Source organism: Podarcis erhardii (genome assembly GCF_964252035.2).
Source record: "Podarcis erhardii genome assembly, chromosome: 2".
Lineage (NCBI taxonomy): Eukaryota > Metazoa > Chordata > Lepidosauria > Squamata > Lacertidae > Podarcis > Podarcis erhardii.
In genome coordinates, this window is record NC_138498.1 from 32,440,731 (window position 1) to 32,462,824 (window position 22,094).

At 45.0% G+C, this 22,094-nt stretch overlaps 1 protein-coding gene across 4 annotated transcripts; it reads right to left on the minus strand.

Annotated features, from left to right (window-relative positions):
- Positions 1–2,792: 2,792 nt before the first annotated feature.
- On the minus strand, positions 2,793–16,030 carry MAFG (MAF bZIP transcription factor G). Of its 4 annotated transcripts, none has more exons than XM_081849421.1 (3): positions 15,956–16,030; positions 9,282–9,343; positions 2,793–9,196 (listed from the first exon to the last, which is right to left on the minus strand). In XM_081849421.1, the coding sequence occupies exons 2-3, from the start codon at positions 9,315–9,317 to the stop codon at positions 8,744–8,746; spliced, it is 489 nt and encodes a 162-aa protein (XP_081705547.1). In that variant the 5' UTR covers positions 9,318–9,343; positions 15,956–16,030; the 3' UTR covers positions 2,793–8,743. The 4 variants fall into 4 exon arrangements, with proteins under 4 accessions (XP_081705547.1, XP_081705549.1, XP_081705546.1 ...); XM_081849423.1 differs by lacking the exon at positions 15,956–16,030 and adding an exon at positions 15,636–15,781; XM_081849420.1 differs by lacking the exon at positions 15,956–16,030 and adding an exon at positions 10,978–13,272.
- Between the last annotated feature and the right edge of the window lie 6,064 nt (positions 16,031–22,094).

A 22,094-nucleotide genomic window follows, 5' to 3' on the forward strand; every position in this document is an offset into this window, starting at 1 on the left:
ATCTCTTTCTGTGAAGAGAGACTCGCAGTCCATGGCGGCTTTCACTCCTCCGGCTGGAGAAAGCGCCGGAGGCTCTCGCTTTCCGAGCAGTAGATCGAAAGTGCCGGTCCGCATTCGGGCTAGCCTGACGCCCGCCTCTTCCCGGGATCTTTCCGCTAGAATCTCGCTGCTCCGCGCTGGCATTGAGGTGGAAAGGGTGGCGGCAGCCGAGCACTTTCCAACCTTAGGCGCGCCGGAGCTGCGCTAGTTCTGGCCAGGTAGTTCTCAGATTTGATATTCACCTTCCCTCCTGCCGTTTTCCCGAAAGAGGGGACCGAGGTCTTAAGCCCATGAACCGCTGGCTGATACAATGTGAGCATTTTGTCTAACAGTCCTGACGGTCGAGCAAGAAATTACAGCTAAAGGAGTCAACAGCTGGCATTCATAACTGCTGTGAAGCACCAGTTTTCTGTGATTACTTTTTCCCCAATGGGAAATCAGAAATCGAGGCAACTGCGCAGATCTGGTCATTTCTATACAATTGGCAGCATCAGAAAATGATCTAAGGAAGGCAGAGAAAGTGAGCAATTGACCCTCTCTTATTTGACAGCTGTCAAATGTTCCTTATTATACCCCATAAGCCGTGCACATCCTTGCTGCTATAGCTGGACACAAGCTTTTCTTTTTTTAATTACAGCAGAAATGAAAGCCCCATGCTGTAAGTCAGCGACTTTGCTGTTACCAGCATGGTCCTTCATATATAAAGCAAGCGCCTCCAGTTCTACCTGCAGGTTTGATCCCTGCATTTTCAGGTAGGGCTGGTAATGTTTCTTTCTGAAATGCTGGAGAGCTGCTGCCAGCTGCTGCCCGTCAGTGTACTGTATACAATACTGTATTGAGATAGATGGTCTAATAAGCTGACTGTATAAAAGTTTCCTTTGTCCCTTATGCTTATTTCCCCTTTTTCACTTACACTTAAACATAGAAGAATATTGCAAGTTAAAAGAAGAGACACAAAGAGAGACAGAGCCATCCATATACAGTGGTACCTTGGTTACATACACTTCAGGTTACATATGCTTCAGGTTACAGACTCCGCTAACCCAGAAATATTACCTCAGGTTAAGAACTTTGCTTCAGGATGAGAACAGAAATCGTGCTCTGGCGGCGCAGCGGGAGGCCCCATTAGCTAAAGTGGTGCTTCAGGTTAAAAACAGTTTCAGGTTCGACCTCCGGAACGAATTAAGTACTTAACCCGAGGTACCACTGTACTGTAGAAGCTTATGCAGCTAGTTCTGCCCTGTAATTCCAGATGTCTGACTTAGTCCTGACTTATAGTCCTGTTATGACTATAAACAACGTTGTGACATGAGCAAGCAAAAGGCACACAAAGTCAGTAGCCTATCACAGGCACATGGAATACTTATCATAATAAACACATTAAAATAAGTCTTAGTCTGTTTGGTTTATTTTTCAAAATTGAGTGGCGGGGGGTGCGGAATAGGTCTGGAAAATTGTTGATGGGGAAGTGGGGGGCTAATAAGGACTGCTGCCTTCAGACAGAAAGTGTGTACCTCCCCAGCAGCACTGGCCTAAACCAAAATACATGGAATTCTGGTGTGATAGCACAGGTTTTATGCATTACATTGTTAATTATGATTTGTTTCTCATGCTAATTTACAAAAACAAATTCATTATGTCTCCTTTACAGTACTTTAAATAACTATCATGTGACATATTGACATATACTGTTTATGTTTTATGTTGTAAACAACCCTTTGGTCTTTCACAAAGGGTGGTAGATGAATTAATCATCATCATCTCAACATCCACTGTGGAGTAAAAACCACCAATAATTTTTAAGTTGTCTGGGAAATAGGAAGATTATGATGCTCTGATTTTACCCAATGCAAGAGAACAGAAATGGGCATTTGTCTTGTGCTTTGACCTGTTTCTGAATCACAAAGTTGAGGTCAACAGCATTTATGGCCCCATCCTTGGCCCATTTACATGTAAGTCAATCACATAGAATTAGATTGACCTCCAGATGTACATAGGACTGAAGGACCTGAGCATGTCCATACAAAAGCTAGCCACTCTCTTAAGCAATTAAATATCATCCTTAATACTAGTCAAACTCTAGCTCCAGTAGTGCAGTACCTTATGTCTACTTTAGTAAGGAAATGGCTTTGCTGCAATGTCTTTTTTTTTTTTAAAAAAAAAAAGTTACAACAGGCTTTTTACAACTGAACAGCATAAAATCAGCAAAGAATTGTTTCTTTTTTATGAAGAGTGGTTTTTTTAAAAAATAGCAGGGTAGTGGATGAGGAAAGCAACAGACTTCATGCTTTTAAAACTTTTTCTAAGTAGTGAAATGTTCCAAGTGCTCAGCACAACTGGGGATGCAGTTCTTTTTTAAAAAAGGAAAAAAGTATGAAAAAATCATTTGATGTCTTGAGGGATGACAACACAATTCCACACAGCAGGCAGAACAGCAACATATATGCTAATTGAAGAAAGACTTACAAAGGTCAAAAATATCCATCCAGTGCGGGAAGAAGGCATCAGAAGTGCAAATTTGAGGGAAGTTACTTGGATTGCTTGCAACAAATGGGTAATAATTGCACAAGTATTGTGCTAAAATGGATTGTCTGGGAAGTCCCTAAGAGGAAGCAAATTTGTTTTTTCTTTTCTACAGCAGGGAAAAAAGGTACATTCCCTGCAGGAAATCAACCAAGCCTCAGTCAATTCAGTCAGCAACAGGAAACAAATCTGCCAGTCTAAATTTAGTCAGTAATATCATAGGAACCAGCCTCTTTAAAGATGTTTATTGGTCATATACAAAATAAAGAATGCTTCATATCAACAAACATACACTATATACATAAATAAATTAACAACACCTCCACTGGGGCTGTGGCAACAAATCCCCAACAGTTATCAGATATCTACAGATTGAAAAAGGACAATAATTTAGCAATAAATACTGATTAATTCATTGGGCTCTCCCATTGTATAGAAGAGCCCCAGGACTTGACAATATGCTATTACACCCCTGGCACATAGAATTAATCTCCAGTTTTATTAGCTTTGGAGACTGAGATTTATTTATTTATTTATTTATTTATCAAAATACTCCTCTTCCCCCCTTTTAAGAAACATTTTAAAGCAGCAGTGTATTTCTTTTATCAATATGTTGTAAGGACTATCCTCAACATCTGGAGGTTGGGGAGGAAAAGTCCTTAGCCCGTCTCATAAGTGCTCTGAATATTCTTATTTGTATTGTTTTTCTCCATAATATTCCATTTTGGCAAAGGGTGTAATAAACTCAGAACAAACTGCAGGTGAGGGCAAGAGCAACGACAATTAGGATTTGTTTTGGAACTCTCTGAAGATAACAACCCCCCTTGCCTTAGCAAGACAGTAACATACCTTCATTGGGAAAGAGGAGACTATTCACTTCAACTGCTCAGTGTTCATACAGGTGACAGCCACAAGTGTCCGGAGCTTGTATACATCAGATAGCGGGAGAGGAAAACATAAATCCTCATCTCTTGGAAGAACCTGCCTGACGTTCACAGCAAGACTGCCATGAAATACTGTCCTGGTCTCACAACATGGGGAAGAACCTCTGTTTTAGCAGCCACAGCTACCTGCTACTGCAGGTATCAAAGAAAGCAGCAATGTTATCAAACAGGAAATGACCTTCCTGTGCATTAGCATGTTTTCTGACAAAATATAGCTTGAGACATCAGGAAGGTGTGTGTGTGAGAGAGAGAAAGGGGGGCTGTCAATAAGTGCTTGCGTTTTCCAGTGGAAGGGAAGGCAAGATGCCGCTGGAGCTCTGCTACAATTCTGAGTGCAGCTTCATCAATACACAGGATGCCAATCCTGTTTAAAGGTAACATATGAAGAAAGCGTAGAATCATAGACTTGGAAGGAACCTCAAAAGTCATCTAGTCCAACCCCCTGCCAAGGCCAACTTGCAACATCTCTGGAGTGTGCCAAGGGCACAAGAGATGCAAAAAGGAACACCTGACACAAGGAATGCATGACTTAAGCATGAATGCATGTGATGTGTGTGTCCATGTATCTATGCACTCACACACTCCCAGCTATCCAACCTGAGGGCACAATGTGCAAACGCTGAGCAATCTCCACCCATGCCTAAGTGTCAAATCCCCTAGTCCTAGCCTGCAGTCTTGCTTGCTTTTTCCAAAGCAAAATAATTGTTCCATAATCAAAGAGATCACTTTTACACAATTCACCACGACATAAAACAAGCCCCCCTCCCCCTCCCCGCCACAAGCCAGCCACATGTGGGCGGAATTATACTTCACGTATTTGCTCTGCAGCTAAGTAGAAAGCAAAGCTCCCCACCTGTTGCATCAAACAAAATGCCCCATAATAAAAAAGGAGAAATAAACACACAACACCCTTCACAGCAGAAAAACCAAACAAACAAGCACCTCGAAAACAAGAACCATCACACTCCGAATTCTATATACCAGAAAGAGAAATCAAGGGGAAGGGCTTGAGAGGGGCACCTGGGATGGAAAGAACTCATAAACAGGAGGAGACGGACTGAAACTGGGTGAAGGAAGATGGGAGGTTTGAAGGGCCCCTTGAGTGTTGGAAGATTCATCACTTTCATTTCAATCCTTCCCACTTTCCAAAGCCAGAACATGCCTGATAACACACCTGCTGTATTCAAGGTGATGCACCTGCAACTTCTTCCAACAAACCCAGCTGTGGACAGCGTCTCGCCTCTTTAGGCCTCGGAAAGGGCACGAGTTGCAACTCTAGAGGAGAGACTTTCAGTAGGAGCCCTTCTTGCTATCCAAGATCTAGATGGAAACAGTAGACAACCCATTAAGAGGAAGCAACAATGGAAGCCCGGCCAACTCCAGCAAGCTGTTAAGAACTGTTCTGGACAATTGTCCATGATAAGAGTCAACAAGGTTTGTTGAAAAGAAACTTCTACCCCAGAAAGACAGCCCCACTCAATCACTTTCTCATACAAGCTGTGTTTAAATATCAAAGTTACCACCAAAGGTGTCGTCGCCCTGCTTTCCATGGAGCAGTATACAGTACAGAGAAGCACACCAATGCCAATGGAGAGGCAGGCAGAGGTCAGACAGCTGGCATTCAAGAGTTGTTGCTCATCAAGGGAGCATGGCAGCCCATGGAACTGCCCTTCACGTGACTCTCAAAAGCCAGCTATGACGTGACCTAAGATTTCACTTCACATATACATCCCACCTCTCGCTTGTCAGTTTGGTGACCAGGAAACCCAAGTTACATGCTATTGTGGTTTCTCAGTTTGACATGTTTGCATAAATATTGCTTCCACAGATTACAACTGTTTGGTTTTCACAGAATTTGTATTTCTTTGGCAAGGACTAGAAAATGGAAGGCAATAAGGGGAAGAAAATATGCCCAGCTTGAAGATGGGAGGGAAAGATGTACAGAGAGGTAGAAGGATTAAAAAACAATAAAAGGTAGGACAGCTCTGGACCCAGCAATCCTACATAATCAATCCTCCAATGGTTTCTAAACCTTTTAAACCAGGAGTGAGAGACATAAATCCCTGGAGCCTTACCAGACCTTACAAGCTCACATCTGACCCACAGCAGCCCTAACATACTCCATACAATTCAATCATTTTCAGGTCGGACACCTAACAGCCTTAGTAGGGGAAAGGTGCTGCCTTGCCAATGGCAGCCTCTTACCTATTCTTTCTAAATTTGCAGTATGGAGTAGCTAATATAATTTTTGGTGGAATCTCCAGCAAAGCTAAGTGTACATCCACACCAGAGCTCTTTTATTATTTAAACACACACCTTCCACACTTTTTTACCATTTGCTCTTCCTTGTTCCTGTACTGCCAACTGCATATTTGCAGTCCACATATTCAAAGGGCAGCAGAAAAGCACCCCAGGTTGCCGTGTCGAAAGAATGGTTGCGATATTTACAAGAAGCACTGGTGGTAGTGAGCAGCCCTGTCTTTACATTGCAAACAGCAAGCTTGCAGTTGGAGAGAGCTCAAGAAGAGGACTTTCGACAACTAATCCTCATTTAAAGCTTTATTTCTTTCTTGCACCTAGGAGATGTTCTAGGCAGTGAAATTCTCACATTGAGTGGGTTATTCAGAAGATGACTCCGGGGAATTAATTTTCAGCAAATTGAAATGCAAAAAAACATTTTCAATGGAAATTGTTGAGTGCTGTCCCTGGGTATCTGCTGGGTAAGAATTTGGCCCTTCAGCTTATACGAATTTGACCTCTTTGCTTCAAAATTGGCCATTAAGTTTTTCTCTTTAGCCGTGAAGGCCAAATCTAGTAGAATGTCAGTTTGAAAAGCCACCGGATTCTGTACTGCCCAGCCTGAGCTATGCAAGTTTCTCGATCCTGCTGGCAATATCGTAACAGCTGGAGGGTTCTAGTGTCTGCCAATTATAGTGCTATTCTTATGCTGCTTCAGTCAAAATTTCTGAATGTGTTCTCGACTAGAACTCATTAGCTGTGCTTGCTCTGAAGAACACTGATTTCTAGGCAAAGCCCCAAGTTTTAAGTGCACACCTAGAGAGATAGCCTGACAAATATATACTGCCAAAGTCCCAACATGCTCCTCTTGATAAAGGGGTGACCACCTGCTCCCTGTGAACCAAACACTTCTGGGTAGCAGCACAGAAGGCAGGGCAACTCCTCCTCTCAGAAAAGAGCAGGCTGCCAGAAGGTTCTCCTTTGGAGAACCTCGTGACCAGGCTTCCAACAACACTTTATGAGTATCCAGAGAATAAATAGTAAAGCTGGATTTTCCTGGGTCACACTGACAATCACACTGAGTCTCTATGGAGTTTCCATTGGCGCTTCCCAAGTACTTCTCAACATGCCCAAGAATAGAAAACAACAGCCAGGAGGTAAGTTGATGGTAGCATTGACAGCAAAATAATTCTTCCCAAGGAATGAACCTAGATGTATGCAGCCTGTGGCCCAACCCTAGGAAATACTGGAGTTAGTTACATTGCCAGCTCCACTAACTGATTCATGTTGCTGCAGCATGGGCCGTGGCCTCCTCTACCCAACCTTTTTTGACATGTTGGGACTGACCATTGGAGACCCAGTATCCACAGGAAAGCAAACTCTGTGATGCAAAGTGGCATGGGGGAAGGCAAGAGTGTCTGCCAGTTATAATTTATGCCAGGCATAGGCAAACTCGGCCCTCCAGATGTTTTTTGGGACTACAACTCCCATCATCCCTGACCACTGATCCTGTTAGCTAGGGATGATGGGAGTTGTAGTCCCAAAACAACTGGAGGGCCGAGTTTGCTCATGCCTGATTTATTCAGTTTCAGCAACACCAATTTACCTCAGACTTCAGCAGCCGAGGAAGTGAGGCCATCATAAACAGATTAACCTTCTAATGAGAGGATCGTCAGAAGGTCATTGGGAAATGCCCAAGAAAGCCCTGCCCTCAGCCCAGGAAAAGCAAAAAAAAAAAAAAAAAAAAAAAAAAAAGAATGCTCACAGGACATCCACACAGCAAAGATGGCCATTGGCACCATCACATCACAGCGCCACACAAGACCTCAGAGCACAGACAACTAAACACAACAGGAGCACAAAAGAAGCGGGTGAGGAGTTCAAGAATAAGTCACTTTTGGTACAATTGCAAAAAGATATCAAACAGGACTAGCCTTTTTTTGTCTCCCCCCCCTACATTATTTATAAATAAAAGTCTGATAACTCTTTATAAAAAACAACCTTGGAGCCACAAAGACTTAGCGAGAAACTTTTAAAATTTGCTTTTCTTTTTCTTTTCTTTTAAATTAGCAAAGTCTCCAGGAATATGACAGTCAAATATTCTCACCCTTCTCAGGTTAAAAAGGAGACTATTAAATCCAAGTTGTTCATCCAGTTTTACTTTTGAGACTTAGATAATTTAAGAATTCTTTCAAATGAATGTTTCTCTCTTAAATAAAGGGCTATTTAAAACCACATAGACTTGTGTAAACCATCACACTAGAGACACTTGATACTCTCCAAACACAGGAAACAACTAGTGATTTTGGTCTTGTTCAGTGCAACACATTAGGCACAAAACCGGCCTGTAGTCACCACGGTAGAACCTGCCTTTTACCTGACAGGCAGGCTACAACAGTGCCCATTCCTGGCTCCTTTCCCTTCTCAGCAGCACAGACACCAGGAAACTGCAGTTTTGCCCCTTCCCTCCCCTTTTAGGAAAAGTCCTAAGGAATCCCACCTTTAAACATAAAAGGCGCAACTAGATGTTAATATAAACATGGTTACACAAACTACCCCCATTATAGCCACTGATACCAAGCAATTTACAAGCAGCAGACTGGACAGCTGACACACAACCCTGGAAGAATGGTATAAGTCATCACTGACAGCAGGTCTTCCAACTTTCTATGACCTCTGCCCTCCCCCCTTTGGGCGATTTCTCTCCCCAAGAATTTATTCCATGCTGCTGAGAATCTCTTTGGCTAGAGTACCGAGGTCCTTCAGTCTCTGTCCCCAGAATACCTCTGGGTGGAAGGTTCTGCTCACACAGAAGGGTTGCATTACCATCAGTCACACCAACCAGAACAAAGCTAAAAACAAAGGGACTGCAGTGACAAGCAGGCCAGCGTGTGCCTGTGTGGGCTAGGCCATCTGGGAGAGGGTTGTGCTTTGGGGATTCCGGATGAGCTTTGTGCCTAACTGCCCTGCACACACAAGCCCAGGCAGTGCTCCTTTCACTAAGACCGGGCGTCCGTTTTGGATTTCACTATTGTGATGACGCTGGTGGTGGCCACCTTGCCGGGCACAAGGGGCCCCATGCTGGCGGCAAGGGGGCCCCGGGCAGGGGTGACAGGGCTCCGGGCCACGGTCCGGGCGAAGTTCTGCAGCGCCTCATACTTGGAGCGCAGGGCATCAAGTTCCATTTTCATGCTGGCATTCTCCGAGGCCAGTTTCTCCACCTCCTGCTGAAGTTCTGCCTTCTGCTTCTCCAGCTCCTCCTTCTGTGTCACCCTCTTGACACGGCAGCTAGCGGCGTAACCCCTGTTCTTCAGGGTCCGCCGGCGTTGCTTTAGCTGGATGATCTCCTCCTTGGACAAGCCCCGCAGATGCTGGTTCAGCTCCCGCACAGACATGGTCACCAGCTCTTCATCTGTCAAGCTGGTCCCATTCTCACCTGGCTCCCGCTTCACCTGTGGGGACACAGAAGGGAACACATGTATCATGGGAGCTCTGGTAGTGTCCACGGACGGCTCAGCCCCACTCGTGCCCCATTACCTTCAAGGCTTTGTTTCCTTTGTTGGGGGTCGTCATAACACGCAAGCCTTCACAGTCAGATTCTGCAAGAAAAGAGAACGGCCAGAGGTCACCATCAAACTCAAGATCCTGAGACCTCATTTACAGATCCCTACTTATCTGGCTCAGGAACCAGGCAGGGAAGTGGGCAAGGCTCCCTGCTGGAACAAATCCCTATGCGCTCCACACAGCATGAACCAAACAGAGAGACTTACAACAGCTCCTTGCCACCTCTGTCCCTACCAGCCCCACAGTTCTCTATAACACTTGAAGGCAAATGGCAGGGGGGGAATTCAGAACCCTGGGAGGAGCCAGAGCAGGATGAAGCCACATTTAAAAATAGCCTGGCAGCCAGGGTCCTGCACGCCTGTGCTGAGCCAGTCATGCTGACTCAGCATACTAACAGCCTTGCTTACAGTACATGCTTCGTAATATAACCAAGCAGGAGAGTTGTAGCCCAAGAGGCTTGCCAGGGAACCAGCCTGTCTCTCTTTCCATGATTGGGCTGAAAGCTACACGAGCTACGATGACACCCCATAAACTAGAGAGTTTGTGTGGGAGCAGTCTTCATAAATACTCCCTATGACAGAAGCTGGTGCATATGAATTGACCCAACCTGTCTCAAGTGTTTCTTTGTCTGGGAAACTGAATAGCAAGACACAGGGGGTGGCGGGCAGGGAGAAGAGGGAATGATAGGGAGCATACAGGCTCCTAGAAAACTGCCCCAACCTAGTGCTCTCCAGATATTTGCGACTAACACCTAAGGGACTCAACATTTGGGAGCCATTTCTGGGTTGGAGGAAATGCATAAGAGTGTGTGGGGGGGGGGGGGAGAGAGAGAGAGAGAGAGAGAGAGAAAGAAAGAAAGAAAGAAAGAAAGAAAGAAAGAAAGAAAGAAAGAAACTGGACAGTTAGTAGATGGGGTTCAAATAAATAAATAATAAGAAGACTACAAATTCTATAAGATACATCCAGCATAGGCAATGTTTCGGAATTATGGGAGTTGTAGTACAGGGTGCAAGATTAGGAAAGGCTGGTTTACTGGTTTCATGTCACTATGTTCTAAGCTTCCAGAATGTGTGTCGCTAGGGAAATCTATGCCAAATGCAACTTTTTTTAAAAAAAGTTTAAAGATTCTCAAGATTCCAGCAATTATGATTTCAGAAATAAGCCTGGGAAGTGTAATCAGTTTTTTATAGTTAAAGCTCAGGAAATCAGAAGGCAAATTAAAGAACCCACACTGATTATACTTTTACATTTAGTAATTTTACATCCATTGTGTTAGTCTAGCGAGAATAAAATTCAGCGTTGCAATGCCAGAATTCACAAGACACATGGGACAGCAAGTACATTTGCAAGCAAATTTTTACTGCCGAGTACATTATTAGAATGTTCTTTTTGAAACCAGCAGACAAAAGTGGATTCATAAAAAAGACATCACATACAGACATGCCTTGGTGTAGCTGTCGGTATAAGCCAGAACAGTCCACCACATATCACAAACAAAAAAGAAAGCAGAATCCTGTCGTGCTACTCTTAAGGCTTAATCTGGAACTTAATGCAACACTAGTAATGTTCTCCTGCAGAAGATCTGGGATTGCAGCAAGAGAGGAGTCGTGTCTTACAGGTCACATGCATCCCCAAAATGCACACACACTAGGCATCATAAATACTATACCTTTGGCTACTTGTCTGGAATAGTTCAGAAGCCACGGTTTTTCCCTAAGCAAGAAGAAAATCTGCTGGTGTGGCCAGGACTGTGTCAGGGACAGAGGAGTCACTATGTGCATCCAGACAGGGATGTTTTTACATCCACCTCCCACCAGGCACATCATCAGCACTTACATGGCATAATAAATGCCTCTCCCACACAGCCCATGTTCTTGTTTGTTAAATGCATAAAACATCAGTTCACATTTATAGCAGAGAATTAAGACAAGCTAGTGTCAGCAAAAGCCAAGGAACGGTCCCCCAGCAGCACCCCCAGAAGGGATGGCTTCAGCGCTTTCCAAGATCACTAATAGGCCAGCAACAACTCTGATATTCCTAGAGCACCGAAAACTGCTGACAAGCAAAGTGCTTATGCCCAAAGGATATGGCTGTGGTCACTGATTAAAGGCTTACTGCACACTAACACAGTGGGTCCCAACTGTCTTACTAGAGGGACCTACCAACTTATTTTTGTCTTTAAAACTGACAAGTAGGTTCCAAACAATTACTGATCTTGAAGGAAAATACACTTAGCTTGCTGCGCTATAACATCCAAAACCTGATTGCAGGCAATGTTGGGACTCACCATTTGGGAGTCAGCATTCTAAAAATACGTGGGGGGAAGAGACATTAATTGCTAGTTAAGTTTTTTAATTCAGAGAATAGACTAGGAGGAACACAGTATTGCCATCCCCCAAAACACAATTGCAACAGGGCAAAGGCTTCCCTCTGTCACCACAGTAATGCTTTAAAAAATCATGTTCTTTCAATACTGGTAAAATAAATGCTACAGAATGCACAAGTATGCCTCTCAACAGTATAACCCTTTGCTTTCATTTTTCTGACTTTGCTCCATTTAAAAACCATGTGCAGTTATAGGTCTCCAGCAGCAGAACTGTAAACGAAAGTCCCCCACTCACTGAACAGCCACCGTACTAGAACTGATAATCCAAACACAATCTCCTTCTCCTGTTGTAGGATTTTCTTTTAAGACATGTGAGAATGTATTAGGCATCATTGCAAGCATTCATGTGAGAGTGATCTGAACATTTCTAATGTACAGAAACTGCTTAAGCAAAGACCCATCGTACGTTTGTAAATCCAGCAGAAGTAAGGAAATAATAAGATTCACCATGCCAAGTATAAGTGATGTTCCACAGATATCCCAGGAAAGAGATACTTAGTGGGAGAGTAAATACGCTTAGTGCCCTGCCCAGCCAACTCAAGAATGTATTTCATAGGGCAAGTCCAGGACTCTAATATAATGTCTAGAGATCAATGTTTAGAATGCAAAGTTACTTATTAAAATCTGGGAAAAGAAGAGATGATATAAAGGCTGCCTGGAAATAATCTTTAGTGCTCATAGTTCTCTTTCGTTGCACAGGAAATTATTGGGGAAGTCTATGTTGTGAGAAAAAGATGAGACACAGCAAAAAAAACCTCAGTCACTCTGATGGGTCAAAGCATGAAGATACTTGAACTCATCTTTGTATATGAGACTTAGGCATCTTAGTTTCATCAGAAGGAGTAATGTGTGTTGCGTCTGTGCCTAGACAAGCACAACCTTCCTTACTAGAAAGATTTTAAAAGGCCAAAAGAGGGCAGTCAAGAAGTGGAATCCCTACAAAACTTAGCATGTTCTGTACCCAGCATAAATTGGGATGGCACCAGACCCTTCTACAGTCCTGACTTGCTAGCCACCGAAGGACTTATTAACATCATGCAAGGAGGACAGCCAGAGAGAACTGGCATCCAGACAGAGACAAACTTGGTCTAACTCCCCAGACTGCTGATTTCTCAGCTTTTTGACAGCTTCCCGAAGAAAGATCACACTGGAAAGTGCCAAGTGCGACGGCTGCAAAGGGAAAAAGTGCAACCTCGACACATTTTGCCAAGCTCAAAAGGCCTGCACTCAGCACAAGCACCGCCAATTCTTCGCTCACAACAGAGCTGACAGCAGAGCGCATGATTCAACACAGGCCCCATTCTCAACATTCCTGATTCACAGAGCTGTGCCATCAAACTAGTGTAAACATGGTGACGTCACCCATTCCAGGAGCAGAGACAGCCCCATCAGAGGAGGCCCAGCTGCAAGGGATGAGAAAGGAGATGGGCATGACGAGAACAGCAACGGGAGGCTTTTCAACAGGTGAAGTAGGAACAGTAGTTTCAACACTACACTGTACATATCTGCAAGTATATGACTTTCATGTGTTTTATGAGGGCTTGTCTATATATAACTTCTCACTTATGGAATATTTAACCTGAAAGTAGATGCTTACCCAGTTAAGACTTCAAGAAACATAGAGTCACTAGAGAATTCTGTCTCCACAAAGCAGACCTGACTGGCCCCAGCCATATCCCTGCTATGCTTAGAAAGTGCCTCAGAACTGCTGTTTACACAAGTTTTCTTCTTACTCAGCAGAACTGAAGTAAAGGGGACCAAAAATCAGTAACCTGACCTCTTCCTACCAGACTGCCAGACTCCTTAGTTATGATCACTGAGGAGCTCATCATATTTATACTTAAAACTGAGCTTGCGCATCTCTCTCCACACCTTTGAATCATTATTTTCAAGTACTGTACAATGCTTCTAGACAAGGCACATCTATTTTGCTTCCTATTTGCCACAAGCTTTGTAAGTAACTGCAATTATCTAAATATCCAAGGGATAATACATTGTCCAGGTTGCCATGTCAGACACCCAGAATGAAAATCAAGACAGCTGTTCATCATCTCCTATCCTGCTACAATGAGACCAGGAAAGAGACATGCTACGCATCAGTCTGTTAGGAACACTAGGTTTGAAGTATCCTTTTACAGAGAATGGAATCAGACTAGATTAACTTTCTCTGTCCTTCTAACATTACCGTTTTAGAATTAGAATCAGTTTGTGGAGATCTCCGTCAAAAGGACATCAAACCGCAGCTAGCTATTGTCACACAAACCATCTCCATATAATCACAATCTAAATATCTATGACATACTGATTAAGTTGCCCAGTCCCCAGTAGCCAAGCTGCTCTCAAACTGGCAGAGGACAGATTGCCCTCCAGAGTTGTGGCTGTAGACGATAGCATGCTTCAGCTAGCTTCACTGTGGGAACTTCACACAAGGGACTCAGGGTAGGACAGCATGCACTTGTTGCACAGACGTGCTCCATTATACAAATCAAGCAGAGCTGTGCAGGCACAAACAAGGGAATCTGCATCTCTGTGCCCTTCCCACTTCAGTGTGACAGCATGCCAAGCACCTTCACAGAGTCCTTGAGGACATCGTGCCTGTCTGACAAAGACGGCATAGACAAGTAGCAGCAATTTCCATAAAGGTATTCAGGAACTACCATTTTACAAAGTCTATAAAGCTAGCCAAAGCAGTAAAGTTAAGACCTACATGTACAGAGAGAGCACTGAGGACACGCGAGCAGACAGGGCAAACATACATACTGACATAAATCTTAGGAATGGGTCTCTCACAAAAGTTCTGCCAAGTAACCCTTTTTCTCTCTCTCCCTCACACACACACACACACACACACACTCTCCCCACATACAGTTACTTCTGTCCTAATGCACATAAACCGCACATGGATATACACTGTATGACATATGCTCAGAAAGCTACAGTTGTCACAACATTTTGAATGCAGGCAAAATATAGACAAGTAGCAGAGAGGAAGAATCTCAGGTGAATCCCCTTCCCAACCATCTCCTGAACTTGCACCCTTCTCTGCCTTATCACCCAGTGAGAAAGTGAGTCAGCAAGTCACCCTCTCTCCCCCAGCTAACCCTTTTGACAGGTCCCACCAGCCGGTCAGCCCCTACCTCCCTTTGTGCAGCATATACCTAGTGGTGACCTCATGTTGATGAGTCAGCAGTGTCTGGGCTCTGCACACAGTAGGCTGTGCCAGGGGATGCAATGGGGTGATTTAGATCGCCCCCCCCTCCAATCCCGAATACTGTACTCTCTACATATTCCCCTTCTTGTGCCCCACCCCACACAGACTCACTCTTTCCCCCACCCAGACACCTGATGAGTCAGCACGGCAAGCCCTTTAACATTAGCAGACATGGCTGCACATCCCTGGAGACACACACAAGTGTGTAGGGAGCAGCTCCCCCCCCCCACTCTAGGCAGGGGAGAGGGAGCACCTGCCCGAAGAAACGGAATAATAAGGTGCCCAACTACTTTTTCATCCCCACTACTTGAGAAGCAAACTCAACAACAATAAGGATCGAGGCAAAACCGGGGGTGGGGTGGCAATGGCATTTCTCTCCTCCTAACGACAGCGGTGGGGAGATAAATACGGCCACCCACGCCGCAGAAACCCCTCAGAAGGAAAGAAAGGGGGGAAGCCACCCACCCATCTGTCAGCAACAGAAAATGAAGTCAACGAGCAGAGGAGAAGAAAGGAGATGGGGAAACGAAGATCGGCTGCTGAAATACGGAAGCCCGCTCACCTAGACCCACCTATCCCTCCCCCCCCCCACTATATTATCATTATCTCTCTCTCTCTCCCTCTCTCTCCCTCTCTCTCTCTCACACACACACCCGAGCGCGCCAGAACATTCCCGGGTGGAAATTGGGGAGGGGGGCCCAGGCTCCTGTCAACAGAAGTCTCCACCTACATTGCAAGAGTCGCTTCTTCAGATAATAATCATGAAAATAAATAAACACCGTGGAGAGAGAAACGCTGAACTCCACGGCGCCCGAAATTCCCGGGCGCAATTGGGAGAGCGAGAGGCAGGGCTCCCCTAAAAAAGACCCCCCCTCCCCGCTTCTATGTCAGACGCGCGCGCCCCCCCCCGCGCTTATTAATGCTCGCTCGCTCCCTCCCTCCCTCGTGGAGAAGGGGGGGGGTGGCGGCGGCGGCGGCGCTGGCTTGCCTTCCTCCCTCTTCCCCCAAAGGTGGAACCCGGGGCTCCAGGCCGCCCGCGCAGTCTCTCACCCTCTCCGCTCGGTGCCGCCGGGGGAGGGGGGGAGCCGGGGCGGGGAGGGGGGGAGGCCGCCACGCAGAGAGGGACCGAGAGTCCGGGGTCCGCCGCTGCCGCCGCTCACGGACACGTCACGTGATGTTTGGGTCACGTGCCTCCATTCATGAAGCCGTTCGGTGCAACCGCCCCGAGCCTTAAAGGGGAGGCGCCCGGAGGTTTCCCCCTCCGACGGTTCAAGATAGACGTTCTGAATATCGGCTATATTGAAGCGGCGGGGGGGGGGGCGGATAGGTGGACGGCGGAAATAAAGGGGAGCCGGAAGGCAGGAGTGGGGCTGCGGAGCCGGTGGGGAAACAAGTGGCTCGCCTGGCGGGCGCGGACAGAGCCAAGGCTGGGCACCTAAGCGCGGATCGCGCCTGGAGCTCCTACAGGGAGTGGGTTGGGGGGGCACCGTCTCCTGGGTAGGCCCCCGCTGCTTGAGCCATTTGGGGACAAATCCGAGGGAGCCCCGTTGGGCTTCAGAGATTTGAACAAAAGGAATGAAATCAAGGCCGAGGCTTGGATTCTAATAAACAGCCCGCTAGACGAGGTCCAGCTTCAGGAAGGGCTTTCACAGACGAGCGATTTCTGCGGGGTGGGTGAAGGACCGGGAACTCAGGGAGCCCCCCCCCCCCCCCGTTTGTGCCTTCCTTCTTCTGTTGCTTCCTTGGAGAAGAAACTTTTGAGAGGGGGCAGCAGAAGAGCTGTGTGGGAAACCCAGGGCACCATGTGCATGTCATGTAGGCATGCATGCCTTTGTGTGGCAGAAAGCACACCCTAGCCCTGGTTCACAGATTAAAAGTTTGCTAACCACGGATCCTAAGCCAAGAGGAGCTCTGAGGGAGCAGACAAATGACCCATCCAGTCTAGCATCCTGTCCTCATATAGTGGTCAACTGGATGCCTCTAGAGGACCCACGAGCAAGACCCTAGTGCAATAGCAGTCTCCTCATTTGTGATTCACAGCAGCTGGTATTCAGAGGTATTCTGCCTCCAACCGTAGAGCTAGAATGTGGCCACTGGCAGCCCTATTCTCAATGAATTTGCCTAAATCTTTTTTAAAGTCATTCACTGTTGGTGGCCATCACTAGAATCTTGTGGAAGCAACTTAAATGCACTTTGTGAAGTACTTTTGTCAATCCTGCATCTTCCAACATTCAGCTTCAATGGATGGCCCCAAGTAATAGTTGAATGTGGGAGACAAACTTCTCACTGTCCACTTTCTCCACAGCAGACATGGGTTTGCACATATCTATCATGTCATGTTTTCTCAACCATAAAGCTCCATTTGTGGTAGCTTTTCCCTTATAGGAGGGTTGCTCAAGACCGTTGATCATTTTGGTTGCCCTTTCCTGAACCTTTCCTGTTCTACAATATCCCTTGAGGTGAGGCAACCAGAACTGTACACAACATTTCAAATTTGGCCACATGAAAGATTAGTATAATAATTATCATGTTGTTGGATTTCAACCCCTTTCCTTATTATCCTCAACATGGAACTTGCCTTTTTCACAGCTGCTACACACTGGGTTAACATTTTGAGCTATTCACCACAACCCCAAGGTCTTATTCTTTTGTCAGTCACCATCAGTTCAGACCCCAGTAGCATTTCCATGAAGCCAATGTGCATCATTTATACTTGCTTACATTGAACTGCATTTGACATTTTAATGCCCAGTTTTCGCTGTTTGGAACGATCCCTTTTTAACTCATTGCAAATCCTTTTATTTTAACCGCCGTGAACAGTTTGCTATCATCAGCAAACCTGGCAATCTCATTGCTCTCACCCTTAACTCCTGGTTGTTTATGAACAAGCTATAAAGCAAGGGTCCCATACCACTTCCCAGGAGACTCATTTCCCATATTCCTCCACTGGGAGAACTGCCCTTTTATTCTACTCTCAGCTTCCTGTTCCTTAAGCACTAACTGATCCATAAAATGACCCGTCCTCTTATTCCATGACTTCTAAGCTTACTCAGGAGTCTTTGCTGTGGGACTTTCCACATGTCAACTGAATCACCCCTATTTTATGGTTGCTGACTCTCAAAAAAACAACCTCTAAAGGTTTGGTGAAAGGGCTTACCTTTACAGAAGCCATATTGGTTCTGTTTCATCAAGGCTTGTTCTTCATCCTTGGACATTATTTAATAATGCTTTCCACTAGTTTTCCAAGAACAGATGTTATGTTAACCAAACTGTACTTTCTCAGCTCCTCTCTGGATCCCTTTTATAAATGGTGTTGCATTGACCACTGTCAAGTCCTCCCTCTGATATTAGCAACAAGTTAGATATCCTTGTTCAATCAGCAATTTTATATTTTTGCCTTCCATTTCCCTTACTGGCATGGAGATGGGTCAGATTCTGAGGGAAGGCTGCATCAGGCAAGCACATTGAATTGATGTTTTTTTAAAAAAATGCATCTTCAGCACACAAATATATTTTCAACTGAAGAAAACACTGACATCCCCCTCGCCTAGATAGATTTGGTACAGTATAACCATTCTATGAACCTTTGTTAATTTATTCAGAAAGAGATACATGAAAGTATTACTCCCTGCCCTTAAGATGTTGTGATTATTCAGCAGTGAGCGGGAGCAATTTGGCATATTTTTAGAGGCACTGCTCTCCAATATTCTGCATGTTCCAGGGCAGAGCCAGGTTGACTGTGGGTCTCAGCCTTGGCTCTCATTAAGCCTTGCTTCTAAAAAAAGTATACTGGTCACTGCTCCATATATAAATTGGTGATGTGCAGGCTGGCTGGCATAGAGATAAAAAAGTGAGGAGACAGAGTTGCTGTTTGAAAAGCTGTCCAGTGGGGGATTCTTTTTGCCAAAGGCTTCTTTAGTATTTAAGTTTCCAAAACAGCAATTCTATGGCTGACCCATCCAGATCTGTAAGGCTTAGAATGCCCTTCTAGACACCTTGTAGGATGACTGGCATTTCTTATTCTCTTGCTCGTAGTTGGTACTGTACCTGTTCCACAATTTTACCACAAGGAGTGTGCCTGAGCCAGCACTTTTGCAATTGATTTTCTCAAGCCAGGGAGACTTGCTTACTGAAAAGTTTTCCAAACCAATTCTGCCCATCATTGTATTTTGCCCAGCAGTGCTTGCCTCATGAGTGAAGAGATCATCCACCCAGCTGCTCTGCAACTAACCCCTGTTAAAAGACCCCTCCGGCTCCAGATTTACTGCTGATATATAAAGTTTGCTCAGAGCCAGAAGATGATTGTGCAGCAGGGGCCTTTCAGCCTGCAGGTGCTTGCCTGAACTGTCATAAGGCATTTTGGTTCACTTGCCCAGAAGCTAGCTGACTGAAGACAAGCCCTCATATCCCAAAATACACAGAGACCCAGTGATACATGCTCAGCCATGGGCAGGACTCCTGGCAAACACATCATTTCTCCAGAATTGCCTGAGCTAGATTAGGACCGGTCTTCTCATCGAGCAGCATGCACCGTTTATCTACATGCGGGAAAAGCAGCAGGGCAAGTGTGCTCCAGAAATAAAAGCTCCGCTGGCTTTTGGCTTCTGTTTGGAAATACTAGAAACCCACTGTCTGATGCAGGTGTCAGTTGGCACCTGCTGTAGGAATTGAATTGGTAATTGTTATCTAATTGCACTGTTTTACATACTGCATGAGAGAGAAAAATGGAGCTGGGGAGGATGAACACTGAGCACATTTCTTCCTTTCCTCTCTTCACCTTCCTGCGCAGCCAGCCCCAAATCTCAGCCCATGTTTCTAATGCCCACTCTGCAATGCTGTCCCCCCTCCCTTAGGAATGCTCCCCCTCCCCACGCTTCTGTTCAGTCTTTGCTGTGTCTACACTTTCTCAAAACTGCGGAAATTGCAGGGAGCAGCGAGGTCTGGACTGAAAGTGCTGATGTAGGGAAGCAGCGCTCACAGCTGTTTCTTGCTTAGGTGCCTGGGACAGGAATGCTGCGGCATGCTCCAAGCCCAGAGATGAGGCACTGCATAAACTACTGTAGCAATGGAGAAAAGCCTGAGCAAGATCCGTTTTCCCCTGGGGAGTTCCAACAGGAGACAAGGCACCCCCCTTTTTCTTTCACACGCACACTCTATTGATACAAGATCTCATGCAAAAGTGAGAGGAAGCTGAACCTGATTCTTGAAGAAAAGACCACCTTGCTTGACACAAGCACAGCACAATGCTTGACACAATGCAGCAGCTTGCTGACACTTCCCTTTTCCCACCCACAGAGTTTTAGCAATAAAGTTGTCTGCCTAAATGTGCTGAGTCTGTAATCCTGTGAGGAGCAGGAGATGTGTTAAATGATGGTGGTACTGAAAAGCCTGATGAGATCCGATGGCCAGATTAAAGGAGGAGCAGGAAGAGGAGGATTCAAGGGTAGATGGTTCAAAAGAAGCTCTGACCCACATCAGACATTACTCTTAACAGCTAGCGCCAAAAAGAAAAGCCATTTGTGTGCAGGGTCTCCCCATTCTGGATGCTGAATTGTTGCTCCAGACACTTGGGTTTGAAGATATTATTACAAATAAAGAGCGGAATGGAGTGCCTTTAAGTGAAATTAAGCACTCACGAAATTCCAGTCTAGGTTGTCGGTTGCTCTGTAACTCTTTGAAATGTAATTTGGTACTGGCAATTCAATCTTTGAAATTATGAATCAGCCTTACTGCTACTGCAGGTTCTATCTAGTGATAGTTCTGGGTATATAATCCATCCTGTTAGCTAAGTCTTTATCTTCTGCCTTTTATTTCTCTTTCCTTTCACTTTTCACATTTTCCTTCTATCTAGGCAAGAGTATAGGGCCTAGGAAGAACAGGATTGTTGGGTGAACGTTTAAATAGATTATTTGCTTTAAAACCCTTTTGAAAAATCCTCATAATGTAGATAAAGGGGTGCAGAGTTTACAACCACCAAACATCTTTTGGGGGGAGATACACCTATATCCGAGTAAAACTGGTATTTGTGCTTGTTAAACATACAGAATCCATAGATGTAATAGTAAACAACAAACTGCATTCTGACATGTCATACTTCTAACGTACACTGAATAGAAATTGTTCTGGTTATATTCATGAAAATAATAAAAACAAATTATTTAAAACTTTTTAAATGTCATTTAAATTTAATTTGTTTTTTTAAAAATTCAACAAAATGTGCACAGCCCGAGCCTATGCTTTGACAAACTAAGCTTATGGCTGAAGGCTACATCACACATGTGGCTGTGTTTTTTTTACTTTTGACTGGGGTTTTTTGTTTTGTTTTGTGTGTTTTTTTGTGAAGTAACCAAACACCCTTCAGGCACTGAGAGTTAAGTAGGAAGAGGAAAGGATAAGAGCCCCCTTTACTCTTTACCTGTCAGGAAAGTCCCAGTATCTTTCCCTCAGCAGGTGAGGCAACAGATTGCCTTCTCAAAATCATTCCCCTTATTTCTTGGATTGTGATAAGACACCCAAGGACACAATATTCTTTCCTACACACTTGCTGTGTTTCCTAGTTCCTACTTGTTCAGATGCGTGGAGATGGGAAGCAATATGCTCAGTCTCTCTAGACAGATTTTCCTCTTGTCCTCTGGAAAAAAAATCCTGTGATTCTCAACCTGAGATTTGGTGTGTGGATTGTGTGTTTATTACATGCATTCCTTGTTCAGAAAGGGTAGTGCATGGGAACTTCTTTCCATTCACAGTGTTATCATTGTATCAGAAGGGCAGGAAGAGCCACATTTCTCATCCCACTTAGTTAGGCCCTGAAAGTGTGCTGAGGATTGCAGCCATTGCTGCTTAATCCATGGGGCAAATGGTAACGTGCACACAGTACTCACAAATTATTATTATTTTAGTCGTTGCTGGTTCTGGTGTACAGTGGTACCTCAGGTTACAGACGCTTCAGGTTATAGACTCCGCTAACCCAGAAATAGTACCTCAGGTTAAGAACTTTGCTTCAGGATGAGAACAGAAATCGTGCAGTGGTGGTGCAGCGGCAGCAGGAGGCCCCATTAGCTAAAGTGGTGCTTCAGGTTGAGAACAGTTTCAGGTTAAGAATGGACCTCCGGAACGAATTAAGTTCTTAACCCAAGGTACCACTGTACTATACAATAGGGAATGAGAAAGGAAAATATGGTCGTGTCCC

Excerpts from the sequence above, each read along its gene's own strand:
- MAFG (XM_081849420.1), bottom strand. The coding sequence starts at position 11,134 with ATGATGTGCCTGGTGGGAGGTGGATGTAAAAACATCCCTGTCTGGATG. Across the intron at positions 9,344-10,977 it reads TTCCAGACAAGTAGCCAAAG|AATCTGACTGTGAAGGCTTG; the intron begins GTATAGTATTTA and ends CTTTTCTTGCAG. Across the intron at positions 9,197-9,281 it reads AAGGAAACAAAGCCTTGAAG|GTGAAGCGGGAGCCAGGTGA; the intron begins GTAATGGGGCAC and ends GTGTCCCCACAG.